This window comes from Heteronotia binoei, chromosome 19 (assembly GCF_032191835.1).
Source record: "Heteronotia binoei isolate CCM8104 ecotype False Entrance Well chromosome 19, APGP_CSIRO_Hbin_v1, whole genome shotgun sequence".
In the NCBI taxonomy this organism is placed as follows: Eukaryota; Metazoa; Chordata; class Lepidosauria; order Squamata; family Gekkonidae; genus Heteronotia; species Heteronotia binoei.
In genome coordinates, this window is record NC_083241.1 from 40,716,743 (window position 1) to 40,736,418 (window position 19,676).

A 19,676-nucleotide genomic window follows, 5' to 3' on the forward strand; every position below is an offset into this window, starting at 1 on the left:
ATCTCAGGGAACAGCGATTTGTTATGTTTTCCTCCTACACCTCTGTAGATTGGGACAGCGCCACCTTAAGCAACGAGTCACTTTTGGATACCGTCTCTAGATTCGTTCTCGCTGCTCTGCTGAAACATACAAATTTACTTAGTCAAGCAAGTGGTGAGAGCAGGTAAGTAACCAAAAAAACCAGCTTGAGATATTTCTGTCTGTTGTTGAGGCACTATCCATCTCACTTTTCTAAAAGCCAGTTTAGTGTAGGGGTTAAGTGTGCAGACTCTTATCTGGGAGAAGCGGGTTTGATTCCCCCACTCCTCCACTTGCAGCTTCTGGAGGGGCCTTGGATCAACCATAGCTCTTTCAGAGCTGTCCTTGAAAAGAGCAGCTTCTGTCAGAGCTCTCTCAGCCCCACCCACGTCGCAGGGTGTCTATTGTGGGAAGGAAAAGGAGATTGTGAGCCTCTCTGAGATTCAGAGTGAAGGGCGGGATACACATCCAATATCATCCTCATTCATCATCATCATCTCTCACCTATATGGAACTTGTGCTGCCTTCATGGACCTGATTGGGTGGAAAGGTGGCTTTAAAACTGTTTTAAATAAATAAATAAACATATGTCTTTTTAGGTATCAGCCTGGCAAAGCACTAGTAGAGGTCTATCGGTGCGTCTATAAGGTCCGGAGTCGTTTGCTGGCTTGCAAGAACATGGAACTTATTCAGACGAGGTCGTCCTCCAGAGAGAGATGGGTGAGGCTGGAGAGAATGTTGTCACAATGCTCTTTCTGTCCGTTGTGGGGAAGCATCTGTAAACAGAAGTCTGCCTGATTGAACCACTTTTTAAATTTCTTTATTTCTTTATTATTTTATTTGATTTGATTTATATCCCGCCCTACCCCACCAAAGCGGGCTCAGGGCAGCTCACAGCATAAAAGTTCTAAAAATAAAATTCAGAATTAAAATACAATAAAAAATTACATAGTTAAAACATTAATATCCATATCTGTGTGCTATCTATAGACGTCCTTCAGTATTTCGGTGTTTCGGTGCCAGTCAGTTATAAGCCAACCGGAAGAGGACTGTCTTACAGGCCCTGCGGAACTGTCCAATATCCCGCAGGGCCCTGACCTCTTCCGGTAACTGGTTCCACCAGCAAGGGGCTGTGATTGAGAAGGCCCTGTCCCTGGTTGACTTCAACCGGGCCTCCTTTGGCCCGGGGATTACCAGCAGATTTCGAGAGCTAGATCGCAGTACTCTCTGGGGGACATATGGGAAGAGACGGTCCCTAAGGTAGGCAGGTCCTGGGCCATATAGGGCTTTAAAGGTAATAACCAGCACCTTGTACCGGACTCGTTATATTATAAAGACGATAACGTTTAAAATAATGCATGCAACATTGGAAGAAGGAGGCCCTCAGTTGTTCCTTCCTGCAGCTCGATGCAGAAACAGCTGGCAGGCTTCCCTACCGAGCCCAGGTAGTAGAGGAGTTCTAGGATGGGGAGCTTTCTCTTGCCTGTCCTACTGCTTCTCCTGCTTTCTTGGGCTACCCCAATGGAAAACTAGACCTAGCGTGGTGGTTTTATCGGGCGTGGTCCTTGAGGGTGCCAGGTTCCCTGTAGCTTGTCCTTAGTCCACTGAAAACGTCAAGCTAGAAGTCGGCTATCTGCTCTTCAGTTCAGTGGGGTCCGAACAGATGCTCTGTCTTTCAATACAATTTGCTGTTGGATTATAGGAGCTGTTTGAACTGCTCTTAATTGAGAGCCAGTTTAGTGTAGTGGTTAAGTGTGCGGACTCTTATCTGGGAGAACCGGGTTTGATTCCCCGCTTCTCCACTTGCACCTGCTAGCATGGCCTTGGGTCAGCCATAGCTCTGGCAGAAGTTGTCCTTGAAAGGGCAGCTGCCGTGAGAGCCCTCTCCAGCCCCACCCACCTCACAGGGTGACTGTTGTGGGGGAGGAAGGTAAAGGAGATTGTGAGCCGCTCTGAGACTCTTCGGAGTGGAGGGCGGGATATAAATCCAATATCTTCATCTACCTCACAGGGTGTCTGTTGTGGGGGAGGAAGGGAAAGGAGATTGTGAGCCGCTCTGAGACTCTTTGGAGTGGAGGGCGGGATATAAATCCAATATCTTCTTCTTCATCTTCTGATTCCCCACTCCTCCAGTTGCAGCTGCTGGAATGGCCTTGGGTCAGCCATAGCTCTGGCAGAACTGTCCTTGAAAGGGCAGCTTCTGTCAGAGCTCTCTCAGCCCCACCCACCTTACAGGGTGTCTGTTGTGTGTGTGTGTGTGTGCGGGAAGGTAAAGAAGATTGTGACCGCTTTGAGACTTTGAGATTCAGAGTATAGGGTGGGATATAAATCCAATATCATCGTCATCCATTATCATCTTCATTCTTCTTTCCTCTTTCTTTCTTCTTTCTTAATTCTTTCTTCTTCATTTACTGCCTGGTTAAGTAGTCTGTGGCATTCCCAAGATAACTGCAATGATCCCTTGAGTAACTGAAGTTGTATATATCCAGTCACCACAAAAGTAGAGAGTGGGAGGTGTTGTGCTGGCACTGCAAATCTCTTCTGAAGTGGTACATAGCTCCGGATGGTGGAGCTGTCCAGGAGCACTTTAGAGAGAAACAAGATTGTTGGAATATGAGCTTCCCAGAGTCAAATCTCCCTTTGTCAGACACTCATGAAAGTTATAAGCGAAAAAAATCTTGTCGGTCTCTAAGGTTCTGGACTTCGATCTAAGTCTTCTAGCCAGTTTGGTGTAGTGTTTAAGAATGGTGGACTCTAATCTAGAGAACCGGGTTTGATTCCCCCCACTCCTCCTCCACATGTTGCCAGCTGGGTGGCCTTGGGTCAATCACAGTTCTCTCAAAGCTCTCTCAGTCCCACCTTCCTCACAGGATGTCTGTTGTCAGAGCCAGTTTGGTGGAGAGCCAGTTTGGTGTAGTGGTTAAGTGCGCGGACTCTTATCTGGGAGAACCGGGTGGGATTCCCCACTCCTTCACTTGCAGCTGCTGGAATGGCCTTAAGTCAGCCATAGCTCTAAGTGTGCAGACTCTTATCTGGGAGAACCGGGTTTGATTCCCCACTCCTCCACTTGCAGCTGCTAGAATGGCCTTGGGTCAGCCACAGCTCTAAGTGTGCAGACTCTTATCTGGGAGAACCATGCTTGACTCCCCACTCCTCCACTTGCACCTGCTGGAATGGCCTTGAGTCAGCCATAGCTCTCTTATCTGGGAGAACCGGGTTGGATTCCCCACTCTTTCACTTGCAGCTGCTGGAATGGCCTTGGGTCAGCCATAGCTCTAAGTGCACAGACTCTTATCTGGGAGAACCGGGTGGGATTCCCCACTCTTTCACTTGCAGCTGCTGGAATGGCCTTGGGTCAGCCATAGCTCTAAGTGTGCAGACTCTTATCTGGGAGAACCGGGTTTGATTCCCCACTCCTCCACTTGCAGCTGCTGGGATGGCCTTGGGTCAACCATAGCTCTGGCAGAGGTTGTCCTTGAAAGGGCAGCTGCTGTGAGAGACCTCTTAGCCCCCACCCACCTCACAGGGTGTCTGTTGTGGGGGAGGAAGGTAAAGGAGATTGTAAGCCACTCTGAGACTATGATTCAGGGAGAAGGGCGGGGGGAAAAATCTGCAGTCTTCTTCTTCAAAGCTCTCTCAGCCCTACCCACCTCACAGGTTGTCTGTAGTGGGAGGAGAAGATATAGGAGATTGTGAGCCGCTCTGAGACTCTGATTCAGAGAGAAGGGCGGGGTATAAATCTGCAGTCTTCTTCTTCAGAGCTCTCTCAGCCCCACCTACCTCACAGGGTGTCTGTTGTGGGAGGAGAAGATATAGAGATTGTAAACCGCTCTGAGACTCTGATTCAGAGAGAAGTGTGGGGCAGAAATCTTCAGTCATCTTCTTGTGAGGAGAGGAAGGGAAGGAATTTGTAAGCCACTCTCAACTGAAGGGCGGGATATAAATCCAGTCTAACCTTCTGCATCTTCTACTGCAGACCAACGCGGCTGCTCTCTGAAATATAACCATTCTGTGTTCTTGGCTGAGTAGTTGGGCTACTGCTTTGCTGTGTACCCAGCCAGCCACATTCTGCAGAAGAATCATGCAACTCTCCCGTCACTCAGGATGACATCTGAGTGATCATCATTGCCCGGGAGCTTGGCACGTCCTTAAACGCCCATCACTTTCCTAGAACCCCGTTGCTTTACGGGAATCTACTTCTTCACACAATGATACGATTCTGCTTCTCCCCCTCCTCCCCTTAAGATGTCTGAAAACCCGGACTCTGCCGACCGAGAGAGCCAAGAGCAGCCCTTTACTCGGACCATTGACGAGGAAGCGGAAATGGAAGAGCAGGCGGAGAGGGAACGAGGAGAAGGGCACCTGGAGCAAGAAGACGAAGAGGAGGAAAGGGAGCACGAAATGATGACCGCAGGCAGTGAGTTGGCTCAGGGGCAGGATCTGGCGGTAGCCGCATGGTCGGGAGCCCCCCTGAAAAGATAAATGGGAGCCAGTTTGGTGTATTGGTGAAGAGTGCGGACTCTGATCTGGGAGAACCGGGTTTGATTCCCCACTCCTCCACTTGCGGCTGCTGGAATGGCCTGGGTCAACCATAGCTCTGGCAGAGGTTGTCCTTGAAAGGGCAGCTGCTGTGAGAGCTCTCTCAGTCCCACCCACCTCACAGGGTGTCTGTTGTGGGGAAGGAAGATAAAGGAGATTGTGAGCCGCTCTGAGACTGTCCTTGAAAGGACAGCTTCTGGGAGAGCCCTCTCAGCCCCCTCTGCCTCACAGGGTGTCTGTTGTGGGGGAGGAAGGTAAAGGAGATTGTATGCCACTCTGAGACTCTGTCCTTGAAAGGGCAGCTTCTGGGAGAACCCTCTCAGCCCCCTCTGCCTCACAGGGTGTCTGTTGTGGGGGAGAAGATATAGGAGACTGTAAGCCGCTTCAGAGAGAAGGGCGGGGTATAAATCTGCAGTCTTCTTCTTCAGAGCTCTCTGAGCTCCACCCACCTCACAGGGTGTCTGTTGTGTGGGGAGAAGATAGAGGAGATTGTGAGCCACTCTGAGACTCCGATTCAGAGAGAAGGGCGGGGTATAAATCTACAACCTTCTTCTCACCTGGAGTCAGTCTGTACATCTGATAACTTTGCCTGAAGATGTTTGTTGTCGCCCTCGAGCCTTGCCTAGAAGTTTAAGACATCCTGTTTTCTTTTGTGTTGCACGCTACAGAAATATTTCAATGTTTCCTATCAGCCCGTGAGGTCGCTCGCAGTCGAGACCGAGAGCGAATTAACGGCGGGGGGGTGGGGGCTCGAGCGGACGAGCAGCCCCCTCCGTCCCAGCAGGAGCGCCGAGACAGCAGAGACCTCCCCGAGGGTCAGGACGTGTACACTGCTGCCTGCAACTCGGTGATCCACAGGTGCGCCTTGCTGATCCTTGGGGTCAGCCCCGTGATCGAGGAGCTGCAGAAGCGCAGGGAGGAGGGGCAGCTGCAGCAGCAGCCGTCGGCGGGCACTCCGGAAGGGTCGGGGCTGATGACCAGGTGAGAGCGTCGAGCTGTGTATGAGAGCGAGCGGTTAGCTTGTTCTCCCCCTGCCCCCTCTCCCCCCCGGTTGTGGTTTTGTTTCGTTCCAAAGATTTTATTTGGTTTTAAAGAACTCGTAGAATCATAGAGTTGGAAGGGGCCACACAGACCCTAGTCTAGGGGTAGGGAAGGTTGTCTCTCCAGATGTTTTTTTTGCCTACAACTCCCATCAGCCCCAGCCAGCATGGTCAGTGGCTGGGGCTGATGGGAGTTGTAGGCAAAAAACATCTGGAGAGCCAACGTTCCCTACCCCTGCCCTAGTCTAACCCCCTGCTCTGTGTCAAATCTATCAGTGGAATGAGCTCCCCTTGGAGATTCGAGCCCTGCGGGGCTTGCAAGATGGAGCTCTTCCACCAGGCTTTTAATTGATCTGGCGGGCATCCCTCTGAATGCCTTCACTTCCTCCCACCATTTTGCACTCTTGGTGCTTATATGGAGCTGACAGTCATTGGCCATACGTGCTGTTGTCTGTTTGCCGCTCACAGCCTGAAATAGCGTCCGTCTTGTCTGAATATGCTGTTTTGACTCTTGAAACTGTTTCCATGATGTCTTAACGATGTTTTAATTCTGATCTTTGTTTTTACTGCTGTAAGCTGCCCTGAGCCCGCTTGCAGGATAGAGCAGGGTATAAATAAAAAAAATTAAATTAAAATTAAATCTCTGACAAATAATCATCCAGCCGCATTTTGAAGACTGCCAAAGAAGGAGAGCTTCACCACCTTCTTAGGTGGCTGGTTCTACTCTGAACTGCTCTGACCGTAAAAAATTTTTTTCCTAATATCCTAATTCTGCTTGTAATTTGAGTCTATTACTTCGGGTCCTGTCCTGGCTGCCAAGTGGAACGGCTCCTTGCCCTCCTCTAAATGACAGCCTTTCAAATATTTATTTATTTATTCGATTTATATCCCGCCCTCCCCACCAAGGCGGGCTCAGGGCAGCTTACAACATAAAATCCAGAACAATAAGATTAGTAAATATTAAAATACATATTCAATAATTTACAATAGTTAAAACAGTAAAACAAGAAGAAACAGTCTAACAGTTCGGTGCTATTCTCACAGCCTTCTTCCGCAGTTTTTAATACCAGTCGGTTATAAGCCAACCGGAAGTCTTACAGGCCTTGCGGAACTGCCCAAGGTTCCGCAAGGCCCTCACCTCTTCCAGTAGCTGGTGCCATCAGCAGGGGGCTGTGATCGAAAAGGCCCTATCCCTGGTTGACTTCATACGGGCCTCCTTCGGCCCGGGGATTACTAGCAGATTTTGGGAACCAGATCTGTGTACTCTCTGGGGAACATGTGGGGAGAGACGGTCCCTAAGGTAGGTAGGTCCCCGGCCATATTGAAAGAGAGCAATCGTGTTCCCCCTCCATCTCCTCTTCTCCAAAGTGAATGTTTCCAAGGCCATCAGCCTTTCCTCATAGGGTTCTTTCTCCAGGCCCTTGATCATCCTCATTGCTCTCTCAGAGATAAAGGAAGAATAACAAAACATAAATATACAAGGATAACCCCCTTCTACATTTGTGATTTCAACACATCTCATAGAAAATTCTAACAGTGCATTCCGTTATTGTCATGATATTACAAATTCAGTCTTCTAACACTTTAAATTTTTCTTAAACTTAATACGATAGCTTTATTTTTTTAGTTCCACCTGGTAAATATTCATTTTACCTTTCTGACCCCGTTATACATAGAGATCTCCCCTTGTACAATTACAGTTTCGGCACAGCACATAGACAACACTAACAGTTCATTCAGTTATTGTCATGATGATACAAATCCAATCTTCTTAACATAAGAACATAAGAGATGCCATGTTGGATCAGGCCAATGGCCCATCCAGTCCAACACTCTGTGTCACATAAGAGAAGCCATGTTGGATTAGGCCAATGGCCCATCCAGTCCAACACTCTGTGTCACATAAGAACATAAGAGAAGCCATGTTGGATCAGGCCAGTGGCCCATCCAGTCCAACACTCTGTGTCACATAAGAGAAGCCATGTTGGATTAGGCCAATGGCCCATCCAGTCCAACACTCTGTGTCACATAAGAGAAGCCCTGTTGGATCAGGCCAATGGACCATCCAGTCCAACACTCTGTGTCACACAGTGGCCATATATATACACACTGAGGCTAATAGCCACTGATGGACCTCTGCTCCATATTTTTATCCAATCCCCTCTTGAAGGTGGCTATGCTTGTGGCCGCCACCACCTCCTGTGGCAGTGAATTCCACATGTTAATCACCCTTTGAGTGAAGATGGACTTCCTTTTATCCGTTTTAACCTGTCTGCTCAATTTAACGCTTTAATTGATCTTAGATCCAGTTTAATAGACCCAGTTGTGTTTTGAAGCCTTGCCGAGCAAGGGTGGGGGGGGGCAGCATGAGGCTTGTGGGAAAAACCTGGGGGGCGGGGGCAGGTGGAGTCCCATTTCTGTACACGGCAGTGAAGAGCAGTGCTCCAGATGGGGCCTGGCTATCGCCCGCTTTTTCAGCTGATCTCCATACTGCAGAAGTCAGTTCCTCCGGAGAAAATGACCTCAGAGAGCTGCCACCCTACATCATTATAGAGCACTATATGATCACCGCTTATGTTATATTATATTGTGGAGATACAGCACCATGTAATGAAATGCTTTAAATAATTTTAAATTGTAATTTTTATTGGTTTTAATCTGTAAAAACGAATGTCGTTAGCTGAGTCCTGAGTCCGCTTGCGGAGAGGGCGGGATAGAAATTTAAATAAATAATACTTTAGAGCAGGGGTGTCAAACTCCTTTGTTATAAGGGCTGGATCTAATATAAATGAGACCTCGTTGGGCCGGGCCGTGTTGGGTCAGGCCGAGCCGGACCATGTCAGACTGGGCCATATGCCTACCTTTCTAAGATTAGGTAGCAGAGATATAAATACAGGGACAAACACGATGAAATATATATATTTTTGAAAACTTAAAAACATGCTTAAAACATTAGCACTAAAGCATTAAAGGTGCTTTCTTTGTGTTTCTCCCACGGGATCCGAGGAACTGGGCAAAGGAAGCTCTGGCTCTTTCCTTCCTTCCTGAGGGGACTGGGGGAGGAGCCTCAGCCAGTAGAAGGGAGGCTTGGCTCAGTAGCTCTGCTGTGCGATTGAGAGAGCCTGGAAAAACAAGCTCTGCCTCCCCCCCCCCCGCTTCCTCCCTCAGCCAATGAAGATAATAGAGGTTTTGCTCTGCAGCTCTTGCGCAATTGAGCAAGCCTTGCAAAGTGAGCTGTGATGCAGAAGGAAGCAAGAGAGAGGGAGAAGGAAGCAGATGACGGCCAGTTGCTCGGGAGCCTGATAGGAGCCCTCCGAAGGCCTGATTCAGCCCCAGGACTGCATGTTTGACACGCCTGCTGTAGAGGGCGGACTCTATGACATCACAGCCTGCTGAGGTCCCTCCCCTCCCCAAACCCTGCCCTCCTCAGGCTCCACCCCCCAAATCTCCAAGTATTTCCCATTGGAGCTTCCCTGGCCCTGACTTGAGGGGAGGTGGCGAATGCTGAGCCATTCCTAACACAGATTAGAAAAGCATTAGGCCAATAAAAATGGACGTCGCAGCTCATCCTGGTGGTAATCGAGCGAAATGCTTCTTCTCTCTTTCCTTCTTGTACGTGTGCGAGGCAGAAGTGAAAGTCTCACCGCAGAGAGTCGGTCGGTCCACTCCACTTCCAGTTACAAGCTGATGAAATCCAGGAGCGAATCCGATTTATCGCAGCCTGAGTCAGACGAAGAGGGTTATTCTCTGGTAAGTGAAAATAAGCGAACGTCTCGTTGATGGCTGTGACTGCTTACCTTGTGCTTCCGGTGTTGCTAGTCGACAGACTGCGATGTAGGATCGGCGCGCAAGTTCGAAGCCGTGACCGGAATACACAATGTGAATATCAAGGGTTCATCCCTCCTGATTTTCAGGCCTCTTCCCCGTGCCTTGTCTTATAAATGGACTTTGTGACTCTCTTTGCACTTGAGGGGCCACTTGCATTGTGGGACAAACACCTGAAGCTGCCTGATACTGAATCAGACCCTCTTGGTCCATCAAAGTCAGTCTTGTCTACTCAGACTGGCAGCGGCTCTCCAGGGTCTCAAGCGGAGATTTTTCACACCTACTTGCCTGGAACCTATTGAGTTGGAGATGCCGGGGATTGAACCTGGGACCTTCCGCTTACCAAGCAGATGCTCTACCACTGAGCCACCATCCCTCTCCAGTATGAAGCTGCCTTCTACTAAATCAGACCCTGGGTCCATCAAAGTCAGTATTGTCTGCTCAGACTGGCAGCGGCTCCCCAAGGTCTCAAGCTGAGGTTTTTCATGCCAACTTGCCTGGACCCTTTTTAGTTGGAGATGCTGGGGATTGAACCTGGGACCTTCGAGGTGCTCTACCATTGAGCCACCGTCCCTCTCCTAAGTGCTGCCTTGTGGGTGAAATAGAAGCCTCAAGAGACTCAGAAGAACCGAGCGCCTCAAGAGTTAAGTTTGGTGTAGTAGTGAAGTGTGCAGGCTCTTATCTGGGAGCACCTGGTTTGATTCCCCACTCCTCCCCTTACAGCTGCTGGAATGGTCTTGAGTTGGCCATAGCTGTAGCAGAGCTGGTTCGTGAAAGGGTGGTTTCTGGGAGAGCTCTCTCAGCCCCACCCACCTCACAGGTTGTCTATTGTTGGGGGAGGAAGGTAAAGGAGATTGTGAACTGCTCTGAGACACTGAGATTCAGAGTGAAGGGCAGGATATGAATCCAATATCATCATCATTTTCTAAAAGGGGAGTATTTCAAGCTTGCAACAAAACAGGATTGACTGAGCTTTTAAAGCTCTTTTGAGGGTTCTTGTACGAGCCTAAGATTTGCAAAGATGCACATGCAAATTCAAGCAGAACGTCTCCAGAAGGTTGGCTGATGATGCTTTAGACTGAGGGTGTATAGTATGCGAGGATAATTTGCACTTCTCCTTGTTGATTGTATATAACTTAGAAAGGAGTGAGCTAGCTTCTTTGTTTAGACAGCTGGAAGAAATCACACTCTTTTGTTTGTTTGCTATAGAGCGGAAGGCGAAATGTGGATTTGGACTTGGCGTCATCGCACAGAAAGAGGGGTAATTTTCTCTCTCTTTTTGGGGGGGGGGGGTACTACATTTCAAGAGAACCATGTCTGAAAACCAGAGTTGTAAAGAAAAAAGTCTAGCTTTATTTTCAGAGGGGGTGGGGTCTGTGTTGGTCTGCAATAGAACAATTGGATTTGAGCTCAGTAGCACCTTAGATACCAAGAAGGGAGGGAGGTTTTGGGGGACGGGGGGTGTAAACCTTTGTGAGGCAAAGCTCCTTTTGTCAAGCACAAGTAGAGTAGAAATGGAGATCTCGGAGTCCTTTCATCTTAATCTGAAGGTGGAAGGGGTGTTGCAAAGAATGCTGGTGCCAGTGACCCCTAGTCTGCTGCTGAGGATTCTGGGAAGTGTTCTGAGGCTTCCTGTCAATCCACATGGGCACCGGGCAACCTTGGACCCTGGCACCACTATGCGTGCCTCCCAGAACACACCCCAAGCTGCCTTTTATAACCAGAAGATTATCAGTAATAAGTTGATAAAAACCCTAAAGAGCCCCAGAGCACCACTGGGAAACCATTGCACTTAAAGCATTTCGGACATTCAGTGTTCTAGGCCGGAGGACGCTGAGCCGTGGGCAGAATTGCTGCATTCCTCGTGCCTGGGGATGCCTTGGCAGTCTGGGGCAACTGGAGTACAGATGGATGCCGTGTGCTGCTTGCTGGTGGGAAGGGCTTTTTTTTTGTAGCAGGAGCTCCTTTGCATATTAGGCCACACCCCCTGATGCAGCCGGTCCTCCAAGAGTTTACAAGTAGGCCCTGGAATAGGAGCCCTGTAAGCTCTTGGAGGGTTGGCTGCCTCAGGGGGTATGGCCTAATATGCAAAGGAGTTCCTGCTACAGAAAAAAGGCCCTGGTGGTGGGGCTGTGGCCGTTGCCCACTGTGATGGGGAGAGAAGCCACTTGAGTGACCCTGCCTCTTTTGGACTCAGGGGGTTTATTTGGCCAGTCAGGTCTTGCCCTGCTTGTTCCCAGCCTGGGAGGCAAGTTGCTGGGAGGTTGCATGGGAGATTTATTATTTATTTACTTATCGAAATAGTCCTGCCCTGCCTTTCCTTGCGGTCCGAGGTTGCTTCGGTTCCAAGCTTGTGCCCGACCTTGTCCCACCCTGGCGCCGCTGCTCCCCTTCTTATTTTATATCCATTTTCGGCCCTCACAAGGGGCCACCACCAAAGTGGCTTACAATTTAAAACAGAACAGAACAAAACATAAGAACGAGAAGCCATGTTGGATCAGACCAAAGGCCCATCCAGTCCAACACTCTGTCACACAGTGGTAAAAAAAAACTAGGTGCCATCAGGAGGTCCACCAGTGGAGCCAGGACACTAGAAGCCCTCCCACTGTGCCCCTCCCCCCAAGCACCAGGAATACAGAGCATCCCTGCCCCAGACAGAGAATTTCATCAATATGCTGTGGCTAATAGCCACTGATGGACCTCTGCTCCATATGTTTATCCAATCCCCTCTAGAAGCTGGCTATGCTTGTAGCCGCCACCACCTCCTGTGGCAGTGAATTCCACGTTGATCACCCTTTGGGTGAAGGACTTCCTTTTATCTGTTCTAACCTGACTGCTAAGCGATATCATCAAATGTCCACAAGTCCTCGTATTGTGAGAAAGGGAGAAAAGGGCTTCTTTCTCTACCTTCTTCATCCCAGGCATAATCTTGTAAACCTCTCTCATGTCACCCCCTCAGTTGACGTTTCTCCAAAAAAAGCCACAGCCTTTGGAACGCCGCTTCCAGGCAGATTTCTTAGTGGGCTTTGGAGGGGTTATCGAGCCACACCTGTCGGAAGGGCCGGCCCTCACCGGTGTGACATCCTTAGTCGGAGCTCCCCACCCCCGGTTGAGGGCCTGACCGTATCCCAAAACCAGAGATGCATTCACAGGGAGCAGGCACAGCTCCTGTCCTGCCAGAAATCACCCATTGGCTGATCCAGTACCTTGAGGGCTCTGGCCCCTGTCACTTCTCATTTTAAGTCAGGGGTTCTGTGTGCCCGCCCCCCTCCCCACAACCTACGTATTCCTGAGCTGGCGAGTGACAAATAGATCCCTTTTCAAGGCGTGTTGTTTCAGTAGGGAAGGAGAGCTTGGTTTTCCAGAAGCGCCCAAGCGCAGTAGCGCAAAGATTGGCACGTTTATGGGTGCATATAGCGCTGCCGTGTCACATTAGTACCGAATGCAGGGAATTCTAGGAGCGGCACGCTCGGCGGCATTGTTGAAGCGTTAATATTGTCCCCACTTAAAGCTGTTTGCCATGAATGGGCAGAATGCCGATTGCTGTATGTTGTCTCCTGTACCAAAAATGTCTCTCTTTGTCTTCTGATTCCTGTGTGGTAGTGTGTTTGCTCCTTTTTGGCCAGTTGAGCCCCAGAAAAAAGAAGAGCTTCAAGCAAGTACATGACGGCATGTTCTGATTTTTTTTTTTTTTAATTTTCCCCCCTCTCTAGCTTGCCTACATATTTTATGTTCTATAAAGTATGTATCGCAGCTATTTCCACATTCATTTTTGGGAGTTCCATTATTAGAAACCGGCATATAAGGACAAGTAAACGTAGTTTGGTTATTTCCCCCCCCCCCCCCCCCCCCCCCGTGTTCAAGAATGTACTCTAAATATTCTTGATCTCAAGCTAATGTCTTGAGTGCGGAGAATGTCTTAGCATGCTTCTGTATATGTTTGGGAGACTGGAGCTGAGAGGGTAAAGAAAGTGCATGTTTTACCTTTTGCAGAAACTGCATTCATTCCTTGGATCCCGCACCGCAACCCTCATGGGATAGGGCTGTGAGACTCACAGCCTGTCAGATAGATCGTCCTGGGGATGATAACTTCTTGGGCCTTGTGTGGTACAAGAATTTGCTAAATCAGATCAGGTGGCTGCCCCCAGTTAATGTAACCCAGAGTAAGATCAGCCTGCTGAAACTGCCTCAACATCAGTTCTGCGTCCCGGGTGCGAGTTCTGCCTTCTGGCGCTGTTGCAGGCTCCCGAACATCTCAGAGTCCCGTTCCAACCCCCGGCATCATCAGTCTTGCATGCCTGACATCAAATCTTTACCTCTGACTACCCACTTTCAGTCTTCTAGTTCATGCAAAGAAGAATTTTCATTGCTAACGAACAATGCTTGAATTAGAAGCAAACAGGTTAAGAACATAAGAGAAGCCATGTTGGATCAGGCCAGTGGCCCCTCCAGTCCAACACTCTGTGTCACAGAAGAACATAAGAGAAGCCATGTTGGATCAGGCCAGTGGCCCCTCCAGTCCAACACTCTGTGTCACAGAAGAACATAAGAGAAGCCATGTTGGATCAGGCCAGTGGCCCCTCCAGTCCAACACTCTGTGTCACATAAGAACATAAGAGAAGCCATGCTGGATCAGGCCAGTGGCCCATCCAGTCCAACACTCTGTGTCACATAAGAACATAAGAGAAGCCATGTTGGATCAGGCCAGTGGCCCATCCAGTCCAACACTCTGTGTCACATAAGAACATAAGAGAAGCCATGTTGGATCAGGCCAGTGGCCCATCCAGTCCAACACTCTGTGTCACAGAAGAACATAAGAGAAGCCATGTTGGATCAGGCCAGTGGCCCATCCAGTCCAACACTCTGTGTCACATAAGAACATAAGAGAAGCCATGTTGGATCAGGCCAATGGCCCATCCAGTCCAACACTCTGTGTCACATAAGAACATAAGAGAAGCCATGTTGGATCAGGCCAATGGCCCATCCCGTCCACTCTGTGTCACGTAAGAACATAAGAGAAGCCATGTTAGATCAGGCCAATGGCCCATCCAGTCCAACACTCTGTGTCACAGAAGAACATAAGAGAAGCCATGCTGGATCAGGCCAGTGGCCCATCCAGTCCAACACTCTGTGTCACATAAGAACATAAGAGAAGCCATGTTGGATCAGGCCAGTGGCCCATCCAGTCCAACACTCTGTGTCACATAAGAACATAAGAGAAGCCCTGTTGGATCAGGCCAGTGGCCCATCCAGTCCAACACTCTGTGTCACAGAAGAACATAAGAGAAGCCATGTTGGATCAGGCCAGTGGCCCATCCAGTCCAACACTCTGTGTCACATAAGAACATAAGAGAAGCCATGTTGGATCAGGCCAATGGCCCATCAGTCCAACACTCTGTATCACACAGTGGCCAAAAAAACCCAGGTGCCATCAGGAGGTCCACCAGTGGAGCCAGGACACTAGAAGCCCTCCCACTGTGCTCCCCCAAGCACCAAGAATACAGAGCATCACTGCCCCAGACAGAGAGTTCCAACAATACACTGTGGCTAATAGCCACTGATGGACCTCTGCTCCATATGCGTATCCAGTCCCCTCTTGAAGCTGGCTATGCTTGTAGCCACCACCACTTCCTGTGGCAGTGAATTCCATGTGTTAATCACCCTTTGGGTGAAGAAGTACTTTCTTTTATCAGTTCTAACCCAACTGCTCAACAATTTCATTGAATGTCCACGAGTTCTCGTATTATGAGAAAGGGAAAAGTACTTCTTTCTCTACCTTTTTTAAAACCCTGGGGGAGGGGGGGAAGCCGGATACCCTTTCAGTATTCAAAGATTAACACAACCCAGTGTCCACGTTAGCTTTATGTGCCACAGTATGCTGTTTCCAAGCAAATGTGCCATGCATTGCCTGTCATCACAGTGGTAAGGGAGTGAGAGTGTGTGTGGGCAAGAGAGAATAAACTTGTTTCTGGTGTCTGCTGTGGATTTTCCCAGAGCCCTGATACCAATTTATGGCAGACCTGCAGCTGAGGCAGGTTTGAGCCTCCAAGTGTGGGTTAAGAGGGCCCGTGTCTTTGCGTGGGGCTGTTGGGATCCTTGGAAGGCGCCAGGAAGTTAAAGGGTTCAGTGCCCACGCTTCTGTTGCACAGGCCCTTGTTGCCAAGATGCCGTGCTTCTTTGGTAACCTTGGAGGGATATATATTCAAACCAGATTCTTTCACTCCAGCCGACTCTTCGGTTAGCGGAATGAGTACTAAAAGAGTGCAGTTTGGGTTATCTGAATGGGTTAATTGTCACTTACATTGGTTTAAAAACAAACCTGTTTCCATACAACTTTGTCATAAATACATACAAGAGATTGCTCTGAGTTGAGCCATAATTCTCCCCCCCCCCCCTTTTAAATTACGATAGCCTTCATGTTTTCAAGACGCTGGACTTGTCATTTGCTGTATTAGTTTTTGTTTGTGTTAAGTCTTGTAAGTTAACGTGAAGATGCTAAGCAGAGGGGTCATTTCTGTGGATGTGAGATGTGGGTGAGAGAGACTTGTCTGGCTGGGCAGGGGAGTTTTGAGACGTTGTGGGCAGCTGGTGCTAGGAACGCGATGAGGCTGTCCATCTAGAAAACGCACAGCCGTGAGCAAGAGGGCAGGCCGAGGGCCCCTGTGAAGGACCGGCAGGCTCCGGTGCCATCTGGGCATTCTACTAGCCTTTGCAGAGAAGCAGGTCAGGGAATCTGGAGATCTGTCCCCTTGAGCACTTTGCCCTCCACCAGATATGTCATTTGGCACAGGCAAGGCAGTTTCTCAGGCCCGTTCCCATGCCAGGATTTCACAAATGTGAATTTCGTTAGGCATTTCCATCAGCCGTGCTCCAGTGGGTTGTTGCCTTGGGTAAGCAGTCACAATCAGATTGTTGGTGGGGGCCCTGAGCATCTGACTGGTTTTGCGAGGGAGGCTTCTGCTTCTCCCAAAGCAGGCAGTCAGAGCTGCCCAGGACAGCAGAGCCTTTTGGAGGCAGGCTGGAGCTTTGGCCTGTGAGCCGGCTTCTTTCAGTTCTGCTGACCTGGGCATGCTCAGCAAGGCCTCTGCAGAAAACCTGAGTGGAGGTGGTCTTTCAAGAGCCCTGAGCCTAAGTGGAGCCTCAGCACCATTAAGAACATAAGAGAAGCCATGCTGGATCAGGCCTGTGATTCATTCAGTCCAGCACTCTGTGTCACATAAGAACATAAGAGAAGCCGTGTTGGATCAGGCCAATGGCCCATTCAGTCCAACACTCTGTGTCACATAAGAACATAAGAGAAGCCCTGTTGGATCAGGCCAAAAGCCCATCCAGTCCAACACTCTGTGTCACAGAAGAACATAAGAGAAGCCGTGTTGGATCAGGCCAGTGGCCCATTCAATCCAACACTCTCTGTCACATAAGAACATAAGAGAAGCTGTGTTGGATCAGGCCAGTGGCCCATCCAGTCCAACACTCTGTGTCACATAAGAACATAAGAGGAGCCATGTTGGATCAGGCTAGTGGCCCATCCAGTCCAACACTCTGTGTCACATAAGAACAGAAGAGAAGCCATGTTGGATCAGGCCAATGGCCCCTCCAGTCCAACACTCTGTGTCACATAAGAACATCAGAGAAGCCCTGTTGGATCAGGCCAGTGGCCCATCCAGTCCAACACTCCGTGTCACAGAAAAACATAAGAGAAGCCATGTTGGATCAGGCGAGTGGCCCATCCAGTCCAACAATTTGTGTCACACAGGGGCCAAAACACAGTTGCCTTCAAGAGGTCCATCAGTGGGGCAAGAAGCCCTCCCACTGTTGCCCCCCCCCAAGCACCGAGAAGACAGAGCACCCCTGCCCCAGACATAAGAACATCAGAGAACCCATGTTGGATCAGGCCAGTGGCCCCTCCAGTCCAACTCTCTGTGTCACACAGTAGACAAAAACCAGGTGCCCTCTGGAGGTCCACCAGATGACCTCCCCCTCTTGCCCCCACCCCGAGCACCAAAACTGCAGAGCACCCCTGCCCCAGAGATAAGCACATCAGATATGCCATGTTGGATCAGGCCAATGGCCCCTTCAGTCCAACGCTCTGTGTCACACAGTAGACAAAAACCAGGTGCTCTCCGGAGGTCCACCAGCAGGGCCAGAACTCCAGAAGATCTCCCCCTCTTGCCCCCCAAGCACCAAAACTGCAGAGCATCACTTCCCCAGAGATAAGCACATCAGATAAGCCATGTTGGATCAGGCCAATGGCCCATCCAGTCCAGCACTCTGTGTCACACAGTGAACAAAACCCAGAGGCCACCAAGAGGTCCACCTAATGGTTTTGCCACCAGGCTCCTCTTACCAGTGCCAACTCCACAGAAGATGGTTTGGAAGGGAAGGGCAGAAGCGCAGCGATTTCATATGGCAGGGGTGGCCAACGGTAGCTCTCCAGATGTTTTTTTTGCCTACAACTCCCATCAGCCTCAGCCATTGGCCGTGCTGGCTGGGACTGATGGGAGTTGTAGGCAAAAAAAAACAACTGGAGAGCTACCATTGGCCACCCCTGCCATATGGGTTTACTTGCCCTTGTTCTCACCCCATCCCTTTATTTGCATAAGCATTTCATTCAAAGCAAGCTAAGAAGCATCCCCTGACTGCAAACAAATAACAGTGCAATAACGTCAGTGAACCCTTGCTTTATGTATGTCCATTGGTTTAAAAAAACACTAAGCGCCCAGTTTATTTCATGGCCGTCTGTTTCTTTCCCCGTAATCGCAAGCTGTCGTTTTGTACGCAACACCCTCTTTTATCCACTCTTCTAGCTTTCAGCTGAGCCGTTTGAGTACTTTTTTGCCTTTCATTTCCTTCTACGGTAGTGTGTTGCTTATGGAAATGCAGCAATAAAAACACAGTGGAAGTTTCCTCCCCTCCCCTCCCACCTTTTGTAGTATAATTTGCTAAGTGTATGCATGGTATGAGAGGAATCCCCGTTCCCATCTGTTTGGATTGCAAGCTGCTCAGTCATTTCTGTTGTCACGTTTTCCCCCTTTTTCCTCTCTCTCTTTCTCGCTCGCTCTCTCTCTCTTTTAAATGCTGTCCCAGTGAACTGGAGTTTACGGAGGCCTCTCTTGTGTGTTGCTAGGAGTCATCCATAGCCCGATGGAAGCTCTGAGCGACTCTTGGACGCGGCTGAAGCACAGCAGGGACTGGCTGTACAGCTCCGCGTGTTCATTCGGGGAGTCGGACATGGACTTCTCCAAATCCGTCGGCGTTCACACCCTGATAGAGAACGTCGTCAGCTTTGTAAGCGGGGACGTTGGCAACCCCCCGGGCTTTAAGGAGCCCGAAGAAAGCATGTCAGCGAGTCCCCAGGCCTACATCATCGCCATGGAGCAGCAGCAGCTGAGAGCAGAGGTGAGCTCTTCCTTTTGATCGCAGAACCCGTCACGTGCTCTTGCGTTCCATGCCCAGGTGGGGGGAGCGAGGCCTTTCAGGTTCATCCAGACCTTTCCAGTGTGCTTGGGGAGGGGCCGTGGCTCAGTGGCACGGCTTGTGCTTTGGCGTGCCGAAGTTCTCTGGTTCGGTCCTCAGCAGTTTGAGTTAAAAGGACCAAAGGCGTTAGGGAGATGATGGATATTATATAAAAGGATATTCTAGCATTGGAAAAAGGGCAACTAGAACGATTAAAGGTTTGGAACACTTTCCCTATGAAGAAATGTTAAAACGCTTGGGGCTCTTTAGCTTGGAGAAACATTGACTGCGGGGTGACATGATAGAGGTTTACAAGATTATGCATGGGATGGAGAAAGTAGAGAAAGGAGGACTTTTCTCCCTTTCTCACAATACAAGAACTTGCGGGCATTCAATGAAATTGCTGAGCAATTGGATAAAAGGAGGTCCTTCTTCACCCAAAGGGTGATTAACATGTTGAATTCACTGCCACAGGAGGTGGTGGCGGCTACAGGCATAGCCAGCTTTAAGAGGGGATTGGATAAAAATATGGAGCAGAGGTCCATCAGTGGCTATTAGCCACAGTATATATATATATGTGTGTGTGTGTATACATACACACATATATTGGCCACTGTGTGACACAGTGTGTTGGACTGGATGGGGCATTGGCCTGATCCAACATGGCTTCTCTTATGTTCTTATGATGTGGACGGTCAGGGACTGAGACCCTGGAGATCTGGTGCCCATCAGAGTAGACAAGACTGACCCTCAGGGCTTTTTTTGTAGCAGGAATTCCTTTGCATATTAGGCCACGCC

The 19,676-nt window shown here is 49.5% G+C and overlaps 1 protein-coding gene across 1 annotated transcript in view; it reads left to right on the forward strand.

The window, feature by feature from the left end:
- The window catches only part of HERC1 (HECT and RLD domain containing E3 ubiquitin protein ligase family member 1), a 159,989-nt gene that overhangs the window by 32,926 nt on the left and 107,387 nt on the right, over positions 1 to 19,676 (forward strand). The window contains 7 exon segments of the mRNA XM_060260258.1: positions 49 to 163; positions 618 to 738; positions 4,264 to 4,435; positions 5,226 to 5,538; positions 9,227 to 9,347; positions 10,632 to 10,683; positions 18,550 to 18,821. Coding sequence (XP_060116241.1) covers positions 49 to 163; positions 618 to 738; positions 4,264 to 4,435; positions 5,226 to 5,538; positions 9,227 to 9,347; positions 10,632 to 10,683; positions 18,550 to 18,821 — 1,166 coding nt within the window.